Here is a 17,138-nt window from a genome sequence, read left to right on the forward strand (position 1 = left end):
TGCCTGAAGCACTTCATCATACAATTCCTTTTAAAAAATGTGTTATATCCAGATTAGCAAGATGAACCAATAACCTCAATTGGGAGCTGATGGGTGGCCCCCAAATGGCTTGTGCTTCCAACTTAGTGGTGTTCCAACTTAGTGGCAGCAACAGATAAATAGTAGCTGCTTGCAAATTGGGCTGGTCTGCACATAATGCTAAACCATGGGTGCATGCATTAGAATTAAGCCAGAGCAAAACCTTCAGCTCAGAATAAAAATTTCTGCAGCATTTACTCTGAGTTTTCATTAATCCTGAGTTATGAATGAATATGATTAAGAGATTATTGTTTTAAAACAAACCCTGGTTAGTTAAAAAAAGTCCTCTTCATATTCCTTGGTTTGAAAATGGCTTGGTCACGTTTTAGTGACCATCAATAGTCTGAGTCAGAGGAATAAACCCATTCTTATTCCTTTTATAAAATCTTCCCCACTCTTGTTTGCCTGAAGGTGATCTTCACCGCACACAGGCAAATAGCTATTTACGAGTCTGGCTTTACAGAAAAGAAGCAACTAGGTTTAAATTATTATACTTCATCTAAACAGGATTGTGAAAGATGATTTAAAACAAAAAGTATCCTTTTAACTCTTGAAGTAACAGTTTACAATGACTACTTTTATACGCACTTAGCACAACACAACACAACACAACTTGATGGCTTACCTATATCAATGTTATCCCTTCCAAGCGCAACAAGAGAGAGAAATAGTATTTCTCTATAAAGGCTCCTAAAAAAGATACATTGGAAAGTGTTATTTTAAAAACCACAATCTTATATGAACCTACTATACTTCATATAATCCGGACATTCTTCTCCAACATATATTAAAAAGTAGTGATTTTTGCATTGTTATTATTATTTGCAACTGGGTCATGATGATAGCCCTGCCAGGTGTAGAAAACACACCATGAGGTGAAGGGGAGTTCTCACTGTTAAAAGAGATTGGAAGGCTGGATTGCACCTGTGGCGTTTGCCTCCTAGGATGGGTCAAGGAAAGGGTTAAAATAGGTGTGTTGTGATTGGCCAGTGAGAATGCAAGGGGGGAGTAAAAGATAGAGTGGGAGGTTTTGAAAAGTCAGTTGAGGTTGGGAGTTGGGAGTTGAGGCTTGGGTGTTGGAGAAGGAAGAGGGTGGAATAGGCAGTGGGTTGGTCGAGTTATTGTGAGAGAGTGAGAGGAATTGTTAGGGAGTTAAATAGATAGTTGGGAATAATTCAGTTTGAAGTTGTTAGGAACTAAGATTTAAGAAACTGACAAGAGAAAAATAAGCCGAAACCATTCACTTATTCCTGCACTTAAAAATAAACTTGATTATTTGTTTATGTTAACAACTGTCTGGACTCCATGTGTCCCCGTGAGAAGCGGGGTGGTGGCAGCGAAGAAAGCAACCGCAGTGGTGGCACAGGGTCAATAGACCATGAAACGTCCGGGGGCCCTGTGTGATTGCCACAGCACCCTACTCTCCTTGCCAACCTGGGCATAGAGGTTAGGTCCAGATGAAAGCTCTACTCCAAAACATCTGGGGTGGGGGAGGCACCAAGCTGGAGAAGCCTGTTCTACTTTGTACTAATTACCGTATTTTTTGCCCTATAGGACGCACCAGCCCATAGGACGCACCTAGATTGGGGGAGGGGGGGAAGAATAAAGGGAAAAAAATTATCCCCCCCCCAGCGCAGGGCTGGGGTGGGGGAAGCCCGAGCTTTCCCCAACCCCAGCCCCCAGAACGGGTGCCAGAGCGATGGCGAAGCTGCGTGCAGCTTCGGCATGGCTCTGGGAGCTTGCCGGGCTGGGGGGATAGCTTCCTGAAGCCTGGAGAGCGAGAGGGGTCGGTGCGCACCGACACCTCTCGCTCTTCAGGCTTCAGCGAAAGCCTGCATTTGCCCCATAGGACGCACACACATTTCCCCTTCATTTTTGGAGGGGAAAAAGTGTGTCCTATAGGGCGAAAAATACGGTACCCTTTTTCTTATTTATACCACATAGTGGGACTGCAATTGACACAAGGTTTACATTCCCAGAGACTGTGTGCAAAGGCAGAATCACGCAAAGGCAGAACAAGCCCTGGAACTGTCCCTGCCATCCAAGATTTTGAGAATGGGGCTGCCTGAGATCTCATGGGAGTCTCCCACAGCTTGGTAAGCAGGGTGGAGGGTTTAAAAGCTCTTTCTGTTAAGGATCTTTGTGGCATGGAAATAATTTTTAAGCCCTCTGCCTTAACAGGCTCTGGGAGGCTCTTGAGAAGACTCCCAGAGCCTGATAAACAAGCTTGCTCCTCTATCTATCTATCTATCTATCTATCTATCCATCTTTCTACAGGGTGAGTCTTTTAAAAGAGGCCCCGTGGAACATGTGTACTCTGTATCCACGGGGCCTGTTTTAAAGGACTCAACCTGTATCTATGTCACGTGATCTGCAGAAGCTGCAATCACGTTAAGTACATGCTTTTGCAGTGCCCTTGAGAAAGAGATTTTTTCTCCAAAATTGCCTGGGCTCTACATAAACACTGTTTTGCAATGCCTGACATTGCTTCCCTTTGTTCTGTTTTTGCCTCTGGGGTTGAGCGAAGGGCGCCACTTTGCTATGTTTCCACATTTTTTTGTGAGCCATGGTGGTTTTGCATTGTGACCCACTTAGGAGAGCACAGTGCAGTAGGCATGATCAAAATGCAAAGCTGGTCCAACTTGCTTCCTATTCCAGCTACCTACATCCAAAGAAAGTGGAGCAGAAGCTCTGACACACCTTGTCTCTTTGAAGCAGCCAGGATGTGAGGGGGAGAGTCCCTGTCTGAATATTTTTTATGGCCCTTCCCCCATAACAAATGAGAAGAATGAACCACTCTGACTGCCACCCTCCACTGAGTGAGAAAGCCTTGATGTTTAATAGTGCATTTGTGATCCTCATTGCTGCTTTGCCAAATAGGATACACACAAGCACAGAGCACTGTGGCTGGTTGGACTGAGGGCATAGGTTCAAGGAGTCCGGTGAATTGGTCTGGGATCACCTGGAGCTGCAGCATTGTTGAATCTTATCAGATATGGACATGATTTGGGTGGGAGACCACTGGAAAGCCCACAGGACTGGATATGCATTTAAAACATTTTCTTTTAAAAATACTGCAAGCCTTTTTTTGTGGGTGGGTGGGTGGGTGATTACGTTCCAGTGAACACTGTGAAATAATAACTGCCACCACCTCTACAAGAAAGAGTGCAGAGTGTTTGTTCTAAAGAAGCATTCAGTTATTAAACACATAGCACGAAATGATGTTACAGCCCATAAGGCATCCTATCAAGAGGCATCCTTCTTCAAGATGCAGAACATCAAAGCGTTGATACTCTCAAGGGGATGAATGACTTCCTCCTCTTACAACATGATACTATAGGCTTCTTTTTAACTGTGCTCATTTACCTTTGCCTTTTCATCTGTGGCCATTTGTTCAGTCTCTCTAGGATCTGGCTCATTGGCCCATAGACATCATTCATCTTAATACTCTTCACCATGCTTCTTAAGAGCTCCTGGTTAAATGAGCTGTCATCGTTCTGCAGTAAGCGAACCATTGGGTAATTTTGTGCTGGGGAGAAGGAATAAAAAGGAATATTTAAGAAGGAAATGAAAAACAGCAGTGACGGGGTAGGGGGAATAACAGCTGAAAGGTAAAAACAAGGATACCTTTTAAGTTGGCTCTGCAAAAAAAACACTTGTCATATAAAGACAGAATCAGGATAAAGGGAGTACAAAAATAAAGCACAAAAAAGCAAGTCATAAAAGGGAAGTTCTGGCCAATAGCATATAAGAGTTGCAACCAAATGGGTATTAAAAGCCAATTCAAAAACAAGCATTGAGACCAATGCAAGGTTTTACTCAGGTGACCCTGCAAGTAGTGGTGGCTGGTGTCCATTGAGACAGGTGGGGAGGAAGGCAGAGAAGCAGGAGATGCAGAACCAATGACAGGTGGAGCTAAGAGATGCTAGTTACAGATAGGTAGCCGTGTTGGTCTGCCATAGTCAAAACAAAAACAAAATTTGTTTTGACTAAGAGATGCTAGTTTAGCCTGCATCTTCTTCCCTGCAGAGGGCCACAATGACAGCACTGAGACTAAGGTGGAGGAGGAAGCTGGCAGCCAGAGCCACCTCCTAGGCTGGATATAAGGCAGGTAGATGGGAAGGCTAGCTGGGTCTGGCAGAGGGTGATGGGGCAGTGTCTCCATTTGTCTTAATGGACCAGCCACCTCTGCCTACGAGGCAAATCACCAACACAACTCCAATGGTTCATCTTAAAAAAAAAAGGATAGGAATTTAACAACTGAATGGAAAAAAGGCTGGAAAATAAATTTGTGCTAAGGCAGTACACTGTAAGCCAAAAAGTTACTGTATAAAATATACACACATACACACTAAAAAGGGGATTTTAAAAAATAATAAAAAAGCAACCTGAACAGTACAGAATGTAACACTCACTCTCAAACACAAGTGTTTGGTTTTGACCTGCAAGACAAACAGATTAGCACAATCAAAATCCCCATTGCTTATCAGCTTAAGTTACTGGTGATCGTAGTGAAGAATTTGTTCTAAAAACAGCACACAACACCTTCCAGGCTGCATGCCGGTCATCACTTACTCTGTGCATTCCACAGAATATAGAGAGGCTGCCCTGGATCCTTATGCAATTTCATGTTGTCCCACAGCATCTGAATTAGAACGTACTTGCTGTCCTCTAAGATGCAGTTCCTGGGAATCTGAGCAATAATAACACAAAAGACAAGACTGAACATAATAGCAGGAAATTTCAGAACAGCATCAAACTTCCTTGATGCCACACACACAGTGGGAAAGAAGGATAACAATTCTGACTTTCGGCTATAGAACTGTAAGCTTCTTCTCTGCTAGGGCCCCATTGAAGAGTTATGAATACCCTGGCCAGAGGTGAAAGTAGGTATGGCTAAAGGCAAAGAAGTAAACAGGATTGACACCCTAGCCTGTGAGGGAAGGTATAATGGGGTTTTTTGCTCTTTGTTCCCTGCAGTGGTATGGATTTGGATTGGCCCCCTGTTCCTGTGCCATTGTCACAAATTGAACTTTTTCCCCCAGTGCAAGGAGCAGACTCTTCGATCCAGATTTGAAACACAGTGGAGGAGGGGTAAAACGAAAAACAAAAAACTATGCACAGTCCCCTGGCACCTACTATTCTCCCAGTCCCCTGCACTGGCTATTGGCATCTCAGCTAGTCTGGTCCAGAGACTAGACATGCACTTATTTTCCATTCTTGAAGCATTCTGCAAGGATGAGCAGAATACTGCTCAGTCTTCAATTTCAGAGATCTAGCCAGCATGTTTTCAGTACTCATTATGAGGATATCAACAGGATCTCTAGAATCAGAAACTATCCCAGAACTTGTTCAATACAGGTCTAAAACAGATTGGTAGTTCTCTCTCTTCCTGCCCCAAAACACACACATGCACAGTCCCAAAATCCCTGGAGTGGGAATCTGTAGGAGCAGAGAAGAGCTGCAGTCGGAAGGCACAAGGTTTATAATAATTTGTCAAGCCCTTAAAACAAATGTACAGCCATTTTTTCATACCTTTGAATTCTTATTACAATGCTCAGAGGACAGTATTAATCCTGGTAAGTTACTGGGTAAGTCCAGGCGTCGAAAATACCACACTAGATTCCAGAACACGATGGGATGGTGGTCCACAAAGTCTGGCACTGTTATCACATGATCCCCTTCGTTTTCTAATAAACTTTCAAGCTCCTTCCATACAACAAGAGGACTCAGGTATGGTACAGTTATGGGCTCTGGACTCTGCAAACACCACTCCAACCCCAAAGGATCCTATTGCATATATAAAGAAATAAAAATAAACATTTTTTGTATTTATTATTACATTTGCATTCCATCTTTTCTCTGAGGAGCTCAAAGTGACATCATACATGGTCCTCTCCACCCCCACCTTATCCATTTTACCCTCACAGAAATCCTGTGAGGTAGGCTAGGCTGAGAGACTGTGACTGGCCCAAAGTCACCCAATGAGCTTCATGGCTGTGTGGGGATTTGAACCCTTGTCTCCCAGGTTCTAGGCTGACACTCTAACCACTAACCCACATTGGGTCTCATGATTAGCTAAGCTCTACTTTAAAGGTTCTTCTTCAGGAGCTACTAAAGTGGGTAAGAAGAGGCAGCCTTCTCAGTTGCAAACTCTCTTGAGAACCTATCCTAGCGCTTACACTGATGTCCTTTAGATGCTAGGAGAAGACTTTTTCATTTTCCTAGCCTTTTATTCTCTGATGGGCTTTAATTTGGGGAAGGGCCATGGCTCAGTGTTAAGAGCAACTGCTTTATGTGCATAAAGTTCCCAGGTTAAATCCCTAGCATCTTCTGATAGGGCTGGGCAAAGATTCCAATCTGAAACTCTGGAGAGCTAATGCTGGTCAGTGCAGACAATATTGAGCTAGATGGATCAATGTCCTGACTTAGTAAAAGGAAGCTTCCTATGCTCCTAACATCCACTGTTGTTTGACTAGTGTTTTATTGAGTATCATTAAAACATAAGAGCCTGCCTGCCAGATCAGACCAAATGCCCTTTAAGTCCAGTATCATGTTCTCCCAGTGGTCAACCAAAAGTCCCAAAGGGAAGCCCACAAACAGGACCCAAGTGCAACAGTGCTCATTCCAACTGGTATTCAGAGACATGCTGCCTCCAACAGTGGAGGGAGAACATGGTGGCTAGTAGCCATAGGATAGCCTTATCCTCCATGAATTTGTCTAAGCCATTCAAATTGCTATCACTGCCTCTTGTGGGATCAAGCTTCATAGTTTAACTCTGTGTGACACTTCTGGGATTATACCATTGGTCAATTATCCCCCCTTTGGTAAATTTTAAGCAGGACAACTAGCACCAACATGGTAAAAGCAATTGTGCTTTGCAGAATCTTTGATTGCTCTGAATATCCCAGTTAGGAAGGCAAGAAAGAAGGCCTAAGTACTCACAGCTGTCCCCTGCAATGTGGTAGGCAAGCTCCCAGTGGGAACAATGTGACTGTGCTTGTGATGCTCTGTTTCCTCCACCTCCAGGGGACTGAAGGTACTCATGCTTCGAGACAAGGCATGGCTGGTGTGCTCAGTCCCAGCAGCACTTTGCCTTCTTGGAGGGATCTGAATGCTTCTGGCACAGGTGCTATCAGGCTCTTTGGATCTGTTACCAACAAAAGAATATTTGTATTTGTATTTTTATATTTTACCTAAAATCACACATTTAAAAAATCAACATCTACCTTCCCCCCCCCCCCAATCTCACACACAACTCTACAATAAAAAGAAAAGGTAAGGTCAAACACTGTCCTGTTATTTGCTGTTCTAACACACTGCACATAGAATCCATCCTTCAATAAATTTGCTTGCCTGCTGTCTGATAAATGTGCCATACTGCTAACTGGTTCTTAGGTGGGCAGAAAATAGACTTCAGTCTAGCCACTAAGCCAGAACACACTGTTTTTCTTATTCATGTATATGAGCCATTTCATGACAACCTCCTCCCCATTTCCCCTGCATCTTCTAAAATTTATCTAACTGATGGGCATAGATTATTACCATGCCACTGTTGATTATTAATAAAAATTAGCATAATGATTCATGCTGATTTTACTGTGGCTTTCTAATGGGTATTATGGGTAGACTGTTGCTTTTCTGATGTTGCTTTATGGTTTTAATTTTTATCACTGAATCAGGCCAAGGACCATCGAAGTCAGCATCCTCTTACCCACTTTGAGCAGTCAGGATGGAGTGGGCAACCATGACTTGCCTGTGGGCGTTTATTAAAGTATTATTAAATGCCCACAGGCATGTCAAGTGTTTTTTTTCTTTGAGTGAGTCAAATGTGATGATTTTACCTATTTGAATGCAATTCATCCTGAGCAGGTATTAGAGATGCTGAAAATCCTGATGTGGGATCAGAAATGCAAGACTTTGCTGCATGGTTGAAAAAAGATGATGGAAGCTGCATGTTCTCTGAAGATGGACTGGATTTCAGGAAATATCTATAAAAAGTACCAAAAAAAAGTTGCAATTAGACAACACACATTTGGAAATACTGCAAGCAAGAATCCAATGGCAAATAATCAGTTACCTTCCAGGACCCCGTAGATCTCTGATTTCGATGTTCAGGGAAGGCAAGAATTGGTTTCCGCAGAAAGGGCATGTGGTGTTAAGGTTGGAATCATCTGCTGTCCAGCCTGCCATGATTTCTTCATCATGTACAAGACAGTCACAGGTATGGCATCGTGAACAGCTTGAGATGAGGACCTGTGGAAAGCACTTCATTAAAGCCCTCAGTGTGGCTTTTGCCCCCAGTAGCAAGAGAAATACCAAACTGCAATAAAAACCCAACTGAATTCATAAAACCTAGAGCTGGGCTGAAAGCGCCTCTCGGCTCTGCATCCTATTCTTTGGCTGAAAACTTCAGGGGGGCTGGAGATTTCCATTTCAAATTGACCACCAAAGGAAATCTTAAAATATAGTTGAAAATGTTTGTAAATGTCAGATTTGTTTTGGTATTTTAGATTCATTCATTGAAGTTGAAAGTAAATAATGTATCATGTATGCAGATGTACACAGGGTTTGAATATGTTGCATTCTGATAGGTTACAGTGAAACATCAAGTAAAATTTTCACTATTTTTCAGGTTCTGGAGATGAAAACAGTCCAATTCCAGACGTGTTTTTTTGGAAAGCAAATCTGAATTCAGTGTGGCTGACTTCTAAGTTAAGCATGCACAGAATTGCAGTCTTATAGCTGAACTGGCAGGCTCGCTAACAAAAATGCTTGCTTGTGGACTTGTTTGCAAGGCAACTTCAACCATTTCTTTGTCATCTGCTCTTACATTTACATGCTGGAACTAAAAGGGGCTGAGCAAATAAGTAAATGTGCTCTCAACTCCCAGCCTTCCTGAGCAAAAACTGCCCTCATACCAATTAAACCAATTAAAACGTCAGTTGTCTAATCTACTAATTAAGCTAATTAAAGATTGCAGGCCTAAAAAACAACAACCAGCAGTTCAGTTTCAACACATGAATCCAGCAAGGCACGAAGATGTTCAATTCAAGGTACTCAGAGATCAGCAACCTAATCCACCATCAGCATATCCTCTTTCTGTTAGTGACCTTGTTTTCAGTCAGGGAAGTGGAAGCTTCTGCCTTTCAAGGGCCTTTGGCCCAAGGGCGGGGGGAAAGGAATGAGCAGAGAAGTGAGGGCAAAGACACCTCTTTGCATGCTGTGAGCCAAATTCAGTTTGCCTCTGGGGACTTCAATTGGACAGGCAGGACGTTTTTCTCTCTCTCACGGCTTGTTAATTCAAAGCAAAGAATGTTGGGCTGCATTCTCTTTAGCTGGCTGCATAATGGAACCACAAGTAGCAACACAGCCTGATTCTCTGTTAATTAAAAAACAAAACAAAACCGACCCTGCTTGACCTCTCAGCATACAGAGACTTTTTGGGGAGTCTTTCAGTCTGGGGCTCCTGGGCAGAAACTCCATAAGAGACCCCAAGAAAAAGTTCACGGGGGGGGGGAGGAGAGATGTTGGAATTCCACACCCCACAAGAGCCACAGGCCCATCTCTACAATGTATGGCTGCTAACTAAGGCTCACACCCCTGAACACCACCATCATCACCACATTTCTTGTAAAGGATGCTAACAATTCAGCCAGGTACACAAGACTTGTTTGACAAGGTGAGGTGTTGCGAAGATCTGAACAAGGTGCTGATGGTAGTGTAGGGATTGCTGCTGCTCAGGCAGTCTCTTAGGCAGGTCATATGCCAGGCTCAGGAATATTCTCCAGGAACCACTGTCACGGCAGACAGTGAAGTGTGAAGGTGAAAAGGAGTGTGGAACTTCCCTTCTCTATTGGTTTGGTTCATTCTTGAAAGGAAGAATAACACCAACCATTCACTTGCATGTACCATTTCTCTTTCTCTCTCTTTCTCTCTCTCTCTCTCTCTCTCTCTCTCTCACACACACACACACACACACACACCCGATAGGCACATGTAGACCCAGATAGAGTGTTCTGTCTCTACCAGCACAAAGGAAGGAAGTAGGTCAAAGTGAGGGTGGGAGATGAGGAACAGCTGGGCTCTGTGCAAGCGTTGTGTATGTGATGTCACATCAGTCAATAAAACACCCGCTGCTTACTCTCATTCCCTCTCCCTCATCCTTACCAATGCTAAATAACAGATACCAAACCAAGATACAGTGGTACCTCGGGTTACATACGCTTCAGGTTACATACTCTGCTAACCCAGAAAGTGCTTCAGGATAAGAACAGAAATCGGGCTCCGGCATCGCAGCGGCAGCGGGAGGCCCCATTAGCTAAAGTGGTGCTTCAGGTTAAAAACAGTTTCAGGTTAAGAACGGACCTCCGGAACGAATTAAGTACTTAACCTGAAGTACCACTGTATGGAAGGAAAAAGAGGAAGAACAAATTTGTATATAGGGTTTTAAAATCTCCTAAATACTTGCCCATGGGCCAGATGAAGCCAAGCAGCAGGCCAGATCTGGCCTGTGGGCTGTAGGTTCCCCACCTGTTTTAAACCCTTTGAGATTTAATTATCTAGTCCTGACCTTTCCAGAGCGCAATACGGAGTTCTCCAACATTCAGCCGATCCCCTTGAGGACACCCCTCCCTGTCACGAAAATTTAATTAGTTGCCTCAAGGGAAGAAAAAGCAGCTATGAGGATTTTGCTGCACTGCGGTGTCAACAAATTAGCAGCTGAATCACTCTATTTTTAGAGCTGACAAATACATTTTAGATTGATTTGCTGGCTTCTTCTATCAACAGCTTATCAGTGGGTATCAACGATTGCTCATTTGGATAGTAATGAGGCTTCTGAAGGTTCATTTGAAAGAGTAATGAAGGTCCCCTTAGCAGTAACTGGCAGAAAATCTTCCATTAATATTAGAAAGCTACATTTCTGAACTGAAGGGTCACCTAGATTTTAGAAACTGCCCTAAAGTGATGGCCATTCCACAGGGCAAACTAGAAAGTATATGAACCATCCTTTTCATCAGAACTAACTTAAGCAGGGAAATGTAAAGTAGAGATGAGTGGGGATAGAGCAGAGAGCTCTTTGATGAGGCAGGAGTCTCAGGAAATCAGATGTAGAACAAAAGATCTGGGTCCCATGGTCCCTTGTCTGTTTCTAGCCAGAAGGAGGAGACAACCTGTTATCTGGATACCTCCTCCACACCAAACTGAGAAAGCGAGTAACCTATCCTTTTTGCTAGTGTAGAACACAAGCTGTTTAAAAAGGGGAAATGCTGTACCTCCAATGCGTAATTCTGGAACACGCTGGTGCTGCTTGTACTGCAAGATGATACCAGCTCTGATCTGCCAGGCAAAGGAAACTTTGAAAGAGAGCCTAAAAGGCAAATAGATACTTGTTACTGCAGAAGGAAATGTTAGACTGACCCACAATGGTCCTACATTGTCATGGAAAGTACAATTGTTGTAAACAGCTGTCATTTTTTATGAATAGAGGTATATAAGTACTTTTATAAATAAAAATAAATAATAAAAACAGAAACACATTCTTAAAACTTGGAATATTACTAACAAAAAGCAGAAGAGAAGAGAATGACAGGAGAGGTGGTCATCCACAGAGGGACAATAAAAGTTATTGCAAATTAGACATGATGTGACATTAGTTGCATGAGTACACTGCTGTTGTTGCTGTGCAAGTAAAAGCCAGGGGAAATCTTGAGTAGCTTTTTGTGGATAAGTTTAATTTTCTCTCTCCCTACCACTATCTTGTGCTGTTGTTAAATAGAATTAAACTGTTATTATATGTTTTGAATTTTACGAGATTTTATTGATTTTGTTTTTTGCGATGTATATTTTTAATGGGAAATGCTTTGAGGCCTGCATGACATAAAGCAGTACTCAACAATTCTAAATAACTGTTGTTGACATCCGTCTCTCTCAAGAGACAATGGAGTGCACCTCCAGGGATGAAATCAAACCGCTGCATTAGCTCCTCATGGCGCAACCCTGGGCAGCGTGTATGGAAGTCCTGGACTGCCCAGATGGCAAAACCCCCCTCTCAGCCTCACTGATGTAGTCCAAAGGAAAGCAGAGCAATACGTTTGGCACCAGCTTGGCTGAACGAGTTGCCGGGAGGAGGTGTACAAGGTGCCACCCAACCATCTTAGGGACTCCACTCTGGATCTGTGTAGGGTTTACTTCTTAACATTTTCTTCTCCTGAAGATATCCCATAAAGAAGCAGAGGTTTAGGATCAGATTTTTCCTTCGCCTAGAAGGGCTACCTTTCCATGTTAACGAGCCCCATCTTTCCCTCACTTCTCTCCACAGCATGTGCAGAAACTGGACCCACTATTGGTCTCATCCACCCAATCTGCCAGAGCCTGTCTTTGTATGCAGGAGAAGTCCCTAACCCACTGACGGTATGAGACCCATTGGCTACCCTCACCTGGTTTAGCTGGCCAGTCGAAGCCATTCCTGGGGTGTGGTCGCTGTCACATGCTGCCAGCTTCTAGGAGCTGCAGGTGACAGCTGAGTGCAGGGTAGGAACCAAATTTGGACAAACTACCCCAGAAGGAGCATAACGTGCCCCTCACCAGAGGTACTACCCCTCCCCTAACACCCCATACACCTGTTACTAAATAACTAAAATAAAATAAATAAGGTAAGAAAGGAAATTTGAGAAATTTAAGGAGAACTCTTACCAGACTGAGAAAAACGCTTTGATGTGCCACTATTTGAAGCTGAACTTTCAAGACTTGTCCTACTCAAGCCAATTCCCTTTAACACAGAGGAGGCGTTCTCTTGAGGAGAGGAGTTGCTTTCAAGATCATTGCAGACGTCCTCATCAGTCAGGGAGGCAGTTTCTGAATCAAGGGCCCCAAGGGATGAAATGCTTGCTCGGTCTGAGTTTTGATCCTGAAAACAAGAATAGGAATGTTTTCTGTGCTTAAAGGTCTTATAGGAAGTATCTGGAAGAAACACCACCATCAATACCAACAGAACCAAGCTGGATCTTCTTCTAGAGTAACTGCTTTGAACTTCCAAGTTGACTTCTATTAACTGGTAGTGAAAAGCTGAGTGCCAAGCAACCTGACTCATGTATATAGTTAACAAATGAAGACTAAATATCTCCTGCAATAGTTATCATATAGATGCCACTTTCAATGTCTCATCACATTCCAAAATTTATTGGCTGGTAGAGAGCAAAATTCTTTCCCTTTTTCAGGATGAAAAATTTGATCAACAACAGTTTACTTGTCCCTACAGTGCAAGAAGACAGAGGGCCCTATCTATTTATTTTGCAACCATTTTCCTTCTCTGTGTTTGACATAACTATTATTTTCTTTCCTCATGGAGTCTCCCAGAGGAAAGTCAGGTCTGTCTATCTCAGCGTGATTTACATGCACCTGGCTCTCAAATCACAGGATTTGTATGCATACCCAAATCTTTGCTGAAAACATTTTTATCATCTTAAGTGACAGGGAAAGTTTCTCACACACCTGCACTGCACAAAAGAGCTGCACACCACAGTTTGAGAACTGCTCTACTACAGGAGCCATTTTAGCTCCCCTCGCACCCAGCAATCTTTTAAGATGCTTACCTTTGCTGATGCCGCATACGTAGTAAACTTTGAGTACCACTTGCTGGCCTTCTCGGCAACCCCTTTCCCTGCAGAAAACATGCTGGTCTTTAGAACGTCAAAGGTAGGTGTTAGCAGTGTATCCAAGTTGAACGCAGTTGGAGAGGCAAGAGCTATTGCGCCAGCTGTATCCTGAGATTGTCCCCTGGACAGACTATGAGGAGAAAATACTGGAGAGGACCAAAGTCTGTCCCTTCCCTTTTCTTCATTTTTTATGTGGTAGCTTTTGGATTTTGTAAGGCTCGCCGGTCTGGGTGAGTTTGGAGGAAGGCTAGATCTCCGGCATGGCTGAGCCAACGTTGGACTCCTTTTGTTGGTGTTCTTGTCACTGTAGGCTTTTTGCAAATCTATGCTTGGCGTACGGCTTGTTAAGGGGCTGCTCATATTGTTCATATACATTTCTATTTCTTCAGCTAAATCTCGCCTTGCAGATGGGGTTGAGGCACTTCTGTCCTCATCGTCATCCTCTTCCTCTTTCTGTTGTTCTGTCTCAGCAGCCAGCAAGGAAAGTGGATCAAATCCCATCTCAACACCAGTTTTCTCAACGAGCTTTACTGGAAAGCTGATGGCTCGCTGAATCCTCTTTGGCCTTTTATGTAACAGCTTCACAGTCTTCACTGAGAAAGGTTCATTATCCAAATCTTCCAAATCAAATATGACAGGAGACTCTGTTTTATCCACAAAACGGTCCTCATAGGGAGCATCCTCATCACTGGATTCTTTCTCCAAGTTCCCTCTCTTACTGGGTCCCAAGGAAGACTGTCTGATGTTGAGAGTGTTGGGCCTTTTTCTGTTCTCAAACACTTTGGAAAGAATTTTTGCATCCACTCCTAGTTTTTCAACAATTTGTTCTGGACTTGCCTCCTGGTTAATATGGTTTTTCATGAGTTCTATCAGAGCATCTCCACTCAGATTACGGTTCCTGTTTCTCCAAACTATCCGTTTCTGATCCAGTTCAGCTGCATTTAAGTGCCTGTTTCTTAAAGTTTCAACTTTAGTAACTCTTGTTTTGTTGATATCCTCAAAGCAAGAGAATAACAATCCTGCAGAGCTTTCTGTGAGGGGGAAACACACACAAATTCAGGGAAGTGGGGTTACTTTAGTCACAATGCAAAGAAGTGCAGAAATTGCCATAAAACAGACATCTCTAACATGTGTAGGAGTTTTATGATAGGATGGGGACCCTTATTAATATGGGGACCACATTAATAGGGAATCCTGTTAACAGTCCTGGAAAAAAAATATCTAGCCCTCTTATGAATGAATGCATGCAATGGGATTGTTGTCTCACAGAAAATAAATGAGTCAAAACCATCAATTCATAAGAATCAACTGAACCAGCTTACCTCTGCCGATCTCTCCTGCTGTATCTGCTACTTTGCCAATTTTATCATTCAGGCGAACAATCCTTGACGCAGGCTTAGCTCTATTCGAATTTTGATAATTTAATGAAGGAAGGCAGTCACCACTTCCCTTTCCACTTTCTACTTCAGATACTGTATACACAGACAATAGACATATATCACAAGAGATGAGCTTGCTCTTAGTAAATGCTAGAAAAATACATGCATTAACCATAAGCCATTTCCCCATGTTGTTAGGTATTCAAAAGTCAAACTAGCATGCCATGCAGACCCCCTCATACTTCTTTACTACTCGCAGGGCAGGCTGGTTTACATATATTACATGTTTCCATATGATACTGTGCATGTGTGCAGATGCTAGCATGGTGCATTATCAACAAGGGAACATGGCAGCTGAAACCTGAGCAGCAGAATCTCTTAGCAGTAAGTACACATGACAAGTGATTGCCCTATAGTGCAGGGAGGAAGGCAGTGGCAGGAGGCGATATTGCTTATGCGCTTATTCCCAGCTTAGACTGGTTCTCCAACTACAGTCATTCCTGGACTGGGATAGCCTCAGTTACCCATACTCTGGTGGCCTCCCACTTGGACTACTGTAATGTGATCTATGTGAGGCTGCTCTTGAAGATAGTCCTGGGGCTGCAGCTAATACAGAATGCAGCTGCTAGGTTAATAAGTGGGACAACCTAATGGGACTAGGTGTCACGGGTACTTAAGACACAACACTGGCTGTCAAGGAGCCAATTCAAGGTATTAGTATTAACACCCGAGGCCCTAAGTGGCATGGAACTCAAGTACCAAAACAGTGCCAAGGGGATTTCCCAGTTGGCAGTGATGTGTGACCGTGCCGTCTCAGTGGGGGTTTCCCATCTGTGGAAGGCCCTCCCTAGAGAGGTGCTTCAATCTCCCTTACTATTAACTTTTAGGAGAAATTCTAAAACATTCCTGTTTATCCAGGCATTGGATGGCTGAGAATCCTAGTCTGTGGCAACCCTGAAATTATTAGTCAGAGAGGAGGTGATAGCTTTTAGGAGTTTTGAAGTGTTGTTAGAGGTTGCTCTTAACTGGATTTAGAAGTTTTAATTGTATTGCTTTTGCACTGTTATGTTTGCTGCCCTGGGCTCCTTTGGAGGAAAGTGCTGGATATAATTTTTAATAATAATAATAATAATAATAATAATAATAATAATAATAATAATAGCAGCACCACCCTGCAATTTAACATTGATTTAGAAATGTACACACACATCCCTGTAAAAATCTAGGTTCTTTGATCTGTTATGCAACTGAGTAACAAAGTCTTCACGCTCTTCCCAGAAACACACAAAATCTGTACTTTTCACCAGAGGCAAGAATCCAAGTTTTTCATGTCTGTTTTAAGACTCATAATAGATTAAAATCCCCTGTAGGCATAACCATCTTTTCAAACCTCTTAAATTCAAATGTGCATAAATTCACTTTATGAAACCATAGAGGTTGTTCTACATCATATGCATTTGCTCCAGTGAGCATTCAGCCAATAATAAAAAGGGCTGAGAGAATAATGGTGAAGAAGACTCTTTCTTATTGACTCTCTTCCTTGTCTTTGCATTTGCCCAGCAGTGCTTGTGGAAGGTATTCATTATAATTTTATGTATTGCATTTTAGTGCATTGATAAACCAAGGCACCCAAGGGGGCTAACAATTAAAAATACCGACACCAAAAGGTGGGGATGCCTCAACAGTTCTCCTAAGCTGCTGGTAGTCTATGACGCAACATGGCACAGAAATACAACAGTAAAGGGATATTCAAAAGAGAGGCAGTTCATAAAAGTTGGAATCAAAACAACCCCAAAGGAACAGAATTCAGGCAACATGACAAGTATCAATATTTGATACTTACAAGAACTAGAGTCACTCTCTTTCTTCTCTTCCTTTTGCTCACCATTCCTCTGAGCAGTGGCTTTCCCTTGTTTAGCTGCTGCTTTCGATAGCCTGTATAACAGATCTGAATGTTCCCCTATCATAATAAAAAGGATAAAAAAAATAACAATACATTTTTTACTTTAAAAAGAATGCCAAG

General features: G+C 42.8%; 1 protein-coding gene and 1 long non-coding RNA gene across 3 annotated transcripts in view; one reads left to right on the forward strand and one right to left on the reverse strand.

Moving 5' to 3' along the window:
- DENND4A (DENN domain containing 4A) overlaps positions 1–17,138 on the reverse strand; it is a 63,717-nt gene that overhangs the window by 5,338 nt on the left and 41,241 nt on the right. For both annotated transcript variants that reach the window (XM_079954157.1, XM_079954156.1), the window contains exons 19-30: positions 16,959–17,075; positions 15,059–15,208; positions 13,674–14,767; positions 12,775–12,988; positions 11,355–11,449; positions 8,159–8,334; positions 7,923–8,069; positions 7,024–7,228; positions 5,614–5,868; positions 4,654–4,771; positions 3,445–3,607; positions 704–768 (exon numbers count right to left, since the gene is read on the reverse strand). In XM_079954157.1, the coding sequence (XP_079810283.1) occupies positions 704–768; positions 3,445–3,607; positions 4,654–4,771; positions 5,614–5,868; positions 7,024–7,228; positions 7,923–8,069; positions 8,159–8,334; positions 11,355–11,449; positions 12,775–12,988; positions 13,674–14,767; positions 15,059–15,208; positions 16,959–17,075 (2,799 nt within the window). The remainder of the gene's footprint in view (positions 1–703; positions 769–3,444; positions 3,608–4,653; positions 4,772–5,613; positions 5,869–7,023; positions 7,229–7,922; positions 8,070–8,158; positions 8,335–11,354; positions 11,450–12,774; positions 12,989–13,673; positions 14,768–15,058; positions 15,209–16,958; positions 17,076–17,138) is intronic.
- LOC307203550 lies at positions 1,913–9,022 on the forward strand. The gene is made up of 2 exons (XR_013833282.1): positions 1,913–2,174; positions 8,714–9,022. It is a non-coding gene; the product is annotated as an uncharacterized lncRNA (long non-coding RNA).

The sequence above is a fragment of the Podarcis cretensis genome (assembly GCF_951804945.1).
Source record: "Podarcis cretensis genome assembly, chromosome: 14".
Taxonomy (NCBI): domain Eukaryota; kingdom Metazoa; phylum Chordata; class Lepidosauria; order Squamata; family Lacertidae; genus Podarcis; species Podarcis cretensis.